Source organism: Panthera uncia (genome assembly GCF_023721935.1).
Source record: "Panthera uncia isolate 11264 chromosome A1 unlocalized genomic scaffold, Puncia_PCG_1.0 HiC_scaffold_16, whole genome shotgun sequence".
Classification (NCBI taxonomy): Eukaryota; Metazoa; Chordata; class Mammalia; order Carnivora; family Felidae; genus Panthera; species Panthera uncia.
This window is the reverse complement of record NW_026057576.1, coordinates 9887159-9891707: the sequence shown is the minus strand read 5'-3', so window position 1 is coordinate 9891707 and position 4549 is coordinate 9887159. Positions and strand designations below refer to the sequence as shown.

Sequence of the window (4549 nt, the reverse complement as noted above, 5' to 3'; positions counted from 1 at the left end):
GCCGGCGGCGCGGGGGGGACGGGACGGCGGGACGCGGGCGCCCGCGGGGCAGGGCTGGGCCGCCCGCCGCCTCCTCCCGCGCGCGGACGCGGGGCGCGGGCGGCAGCGCCCGGGAAGCCCACGCCTCTCCGGTGCGCGCCCGGGCCGCCCGCTACTTACCCAGGGAGCAGGTGAGGAGCGAGAGCAGCGCCGGGAGTGCGAGGCGGCGGCGGCCGCGGCCGGCGGGCGGCAGCATCCCGGCGGCGGGGACCGTGCGCCCTGCTGGAGCGCGGGGACGGGAGACGCGCGGGGAGCGGAGCTGCGCCGCTACCGCTGCCGCCCCTGCCGCCGCGGCTGACCCTTCTCCGCCGGCTCCCCTCCTCCCTCCTCGGGCTCCGCCGCGCCGGCTCCGGTCGCGCCCTCTGGCGGCCGGCTTGGGGAGCGTCCCCGTGCCCGTTCCAGCGCCTGCCTGGCCCGCGGCTGTGCCCGGGGTCCCGCCACGCGGTGTGGGTAGAGGTGGCTGCACCTCCGCAGCGACCCTAGCTTCTGCTCCGTCCGGCCGTTAGTCTCCCCTCCTTTTCTCCCTCTTCTCCCTTACCTGGACCCCATCTTCTGCCTTCCTCTCCCCCCCCCCCCCACTTCTCTGTCACCTCCCTTTCCGGGATCTCCAGGAGTAGGTCAGTAGTTCCCCTTCTCGCTCCCAAAGTGGGGGATGGAAGAAGTGGGGGGTGGGAGGACAGGAAGGAAAGGAGAAGGACTTTTTCCTCCCTGCTAACGTACCATCGGCCATTAAAAAAAAAAAAAAATCAATAATTCAACTCTTAATATTGTTGGCACCAGTGTTCTACTTTGATGAAGGTGTTTTTAATCAGCTCAACTAATTTACTTAATATCCCCCTTTAATGGGCTTTGGCCAAGAGCTTAGGCCTGGAATTTGGCTTTCAACAGAAGTTTGTGTAAATGTAATTTAATGTAAATGTCATTTTAAGCGGTTCACCATAATGGAAGAGGGAGGGTGTAGTTTTTTTCAAAACGTATGATAAAAATTGATATACAGAGAAGTGGAGTGACGCGTGTAAGCCTCATGTGGAGAGACCCTCTTGTCCCCATGGGACTGTTCAGGGGCTTCCCTCCCCAGCCAGGAGACGTGGAAGCCCTGGCCAGGTCTGGCCCCCTTGTGCTGTGTGGTGGGCAGAGGAGGAAAGCAATAACCGAGGACTCTGAATCCCCTCTAATGGTTCTTCACTGCTTTGTGCCTCCCCCAAGCCTTGACTCCTTTCTCTCTCCTAGAAAGCATACAGGACCAAGTGCCCATCACCCACCTGAGATTAGACCATGACCTCCTGAAGCCTGTGTGGGTGTTTTCATTCATACCTCATGGTATTTGTTGGATGCCTACTCTGTGCCTGCAACGGTGCTAAGCACACCAGCACCTTCCACACGGACGGGCCACGTTCACCCACTCGCTAAACGTTAAATGAAGACCGGTGCCAGGTGGTGGGAATACAAGTAAGGTGTTAGGATAGCGAAGCAGGTGCTGAATAAATGCTTGTTGTGTTGAGCCTTATAAAAGTGGAGACCATTGAGGGGCTTAGCCTTGAATGTGTTAGGATAATATTGTTGTTTGCCCAATGTGCAACACCTGCTGCCAGTGCTTTAACAAGGACGTCTAGAGACTGTGCGTTTTCTCTCTGGTTCGTACCGACTTCTTGAAACTGGAAGCTGAATACTTTGTGTGTCGTCCATTTTGCGTGAATGCAAATGGCGCGATCTTGTTATTCAGCCGGGGTTTGTGGCTACATGTCAATAACTATTTTTACAAAAAGAGACATGTAAGACTCCTTCCTTTCATTTTTTTTTTTTTTTTTTAGTGAAGCTTCTTTTCAAATTCATGGTTGACTGCCTCGATCCCTTTTATCTTCTAAAACCTGCCTGCCTGGTTAAAAGTTCTAGAAGGTTTCCAGCGTCCAAAGCTGTTCAGCGTTCTTCCGAGAAAACATCCCGCCACATGTATTTGATATTGAGTATCAAAACAAGATGTGTTTAAAAAGAACAGAAGCCTGATAATTAAGCAGCTTACTTACCAGGTATGTGTTCACATACCTACTCCACGTTTCGTAACAGGCAACTCTTAAGTGCTCAATCAACGTTCTCGTCAAAATGCACCACGTGAGAGTATTTTGTGTGCGGGAACAAGGTGTAGGAAATGGAGCCCCAAAGACACCAGGGAGCACACTCTGTTTAAGTAACAAATCTGCCCCAACGTTCTTCCGTTCCACAGTAGACATAGATAAATGGCACATTACAAAGCTCCATAACTCACATTTTAAAAAGGATTACCTTTCACTTACTCTGGTCATATGATAAATGGACTTCCTGGGAGTTCCCTCTCCCAAAAACAAGTTGAAAGTTAACTGAAACAAAATGTGCTCATGAGGACACTAACAGATATGTGGTTAGACACCCCTTGCCTCAGTGCCTCTTCTGCTACTTGAAACACCAACTGTAAGGGGACCACTCTCCATGCAAACGCGTAAATCTCGTAAACTCTAAGATTGTGATATGAAAAAAGAGCATGCCTTATCTCTGTCTTCCTGGGGGTCACGCATCTTAATTCCAGATGCCACCCCCATACTGACCCCTGAAAGTATGCCCCTCCCCTGTGCGGGAATGAAGCAAGGAGTCCCCTCTTTCTGGGGAGGAGTGCCTGTTACAACATAGTTAAAACAGTCTGGTAATTTTTAAAAGAATTTTCTAAATTCCACAGAAGAATATAAAGACCTATGCATAAAACCATAGATAGCCAAATAATCTAATAAGCAAGCTCCAAACAGATGGTTTCTGAGCTTATACTAACTATAGACCCAGATGCCAGAATCCATTCATTTAACTGATAGTGAATGGTTTCTAGCCCACGTGTCCACGGCTAAGGCTTTGGATGCAAAGCATAAAACATGGCATTGAGCACAAACTCACAGTCCAGTTAGGGAGATAAAAATGTTCCTAAGTAATTTTTTTGCCCTGTGATAAATGCTACAGTACAGGTGGATGGAAACACTTTGGAACATACAGGGGGGGAAACAAAATGGTGGCCATGGGAATCCATCAGTAAGGCCAAAGTGACTTGTGCAGGGTCTTAAAGGAGACCTAGGATCCTGGGCTGAGAAAAGGAGGAAAGGCGTCCCAGGCAGAGACACAACACGCACAAAGCAGGTCAGTCTAAAGAAGTTTGGTGGGCTGTGAAGCGGCCATAGGGTGGCCCAGGCTTCGTGCCCAGCCCTCTCCCCGTCTGCTACCTCTCTCCCACGGCTTGCAAGTTCTCATAGCAACAAAGACCAAGGGACAGATTCCAGCTCTCCGCTCTAGGGCCCTCTCACCTTCAGGAGAGCCGTTTTCTTCGCACACAGAGAAGTGGCCTTAGGAATTCTTTTCAAAAACCTAAAATCAAGCCTAGGGTCTGACAGTGGACTGGAATGTCCAAAACTGGATCTCTAGGACATAAGGTCATTGTAAATCAGACCCATGATGTAACCACCTGGCCAGTCATGCCAGTCGTCCCCAGAATCCGTGCACACCTGGTAACAGGAGAGCAATGCGTCACTTCACCTGATGCTTTAAGCTTTAGGGAAGCAAGAGAATCTTTATTCCCTGTGGGAGAAGTGTAAGACAGGAAGAAGAGACACACAGCAGGAAACTTCATGGTTCAGAGTAGATCCAGTGGCCACAACCTCCCCCTGCAGCAGGTGCTCAAGAGGAACACCCTGATAACACAAATAAGGGGGCCTCTCCAAAGCCCTAGGGGAGCTGGTCTCACTTTGCTTCCAAAGCTATTCAAAAGCCATAGGTGAAACCTATCAAGCCCGACTTTCAAACAAGACTTTTAGCCCAAGAGGCTTAACCGCAGGATTCTTAAACCAACAGCCCTGAACCAAGATCCAGGAAATAAAAGTTACGGTCTCAGCAGGCCCCCAGGACAAGCCCACCAATCCAAGGCTATTACCATTTGATTTTCTGTTCTTTTGAAGATACCGTGTGGTACAAACACTTCTCTGAAGGAAAAAAAAAAAAAAAAAAAAGCTACCTCCTAGAAACTTCTGAACAGAAGTAGATCATCTGCTTTTGTTCTTCTTTCTGGAATCACATATCCTCCAGTTTTCAGTAAGATTAGGGATTGCTCCTGATAGCTGTATCAACATGAGCAACGGGAAGTGTCTGCGTTTGAGTTTTTTTGAAGCAATTTAAGTATATTTTATCTCCTCTGTGATCCATTCTTTTTTTTTTTTTCTCCTTGAAAGAGAGAGAGAGAGAGAGAGACAGAGTACGAGTGGGGGAGGGGCAGAGAGAGAGGGAGACAGAATCCACAAAGCAGGCTCCAGGTTCTGAGCTGTCTGCACAGAGCCCAACTTGGGGCTCGAACCCGTGAACCACAAGATCATGACCTGAGCCAAAGTCGGACACAACCGACTGAGCCACCCAGGCACCCCTCTAGGATCCATTCTTAATAGTCAATGTATTTAAACTAAAATAATAATAATAATTCACCCATGTCTCCTATCCCCCACCCATTACC

General features: G+C 49.9%; 1 protein-coding gene across 3 annotated transcripts in view; it reads right to left on the bottom strand.

Annotated features, from left to right (window-relative positions):
- Nucleotides 1–586, bottom strand: part of B3GLCT (beta 3-glucosyltransferase) — a 117406-nt gene extending 116820 nt beyond the window's left edge. For all 3 annotated transcript variants that reach the window (XM_049646763.1, XM_049646764.1, XM_049646765.1), the window contains exon 1: nt 160–586. In XM_049646763.1, the coding sequence (XP_049502720.1) occupies nt 160–235 (76 nt within the window). In that variant the 5' untranslated portion in view covers nt 236–586. The remainder of the gene's footprint in view (nt 1–159) is intronic.
- Nucleotides 587–4549: the final 3963 nt, after the last annotated feature.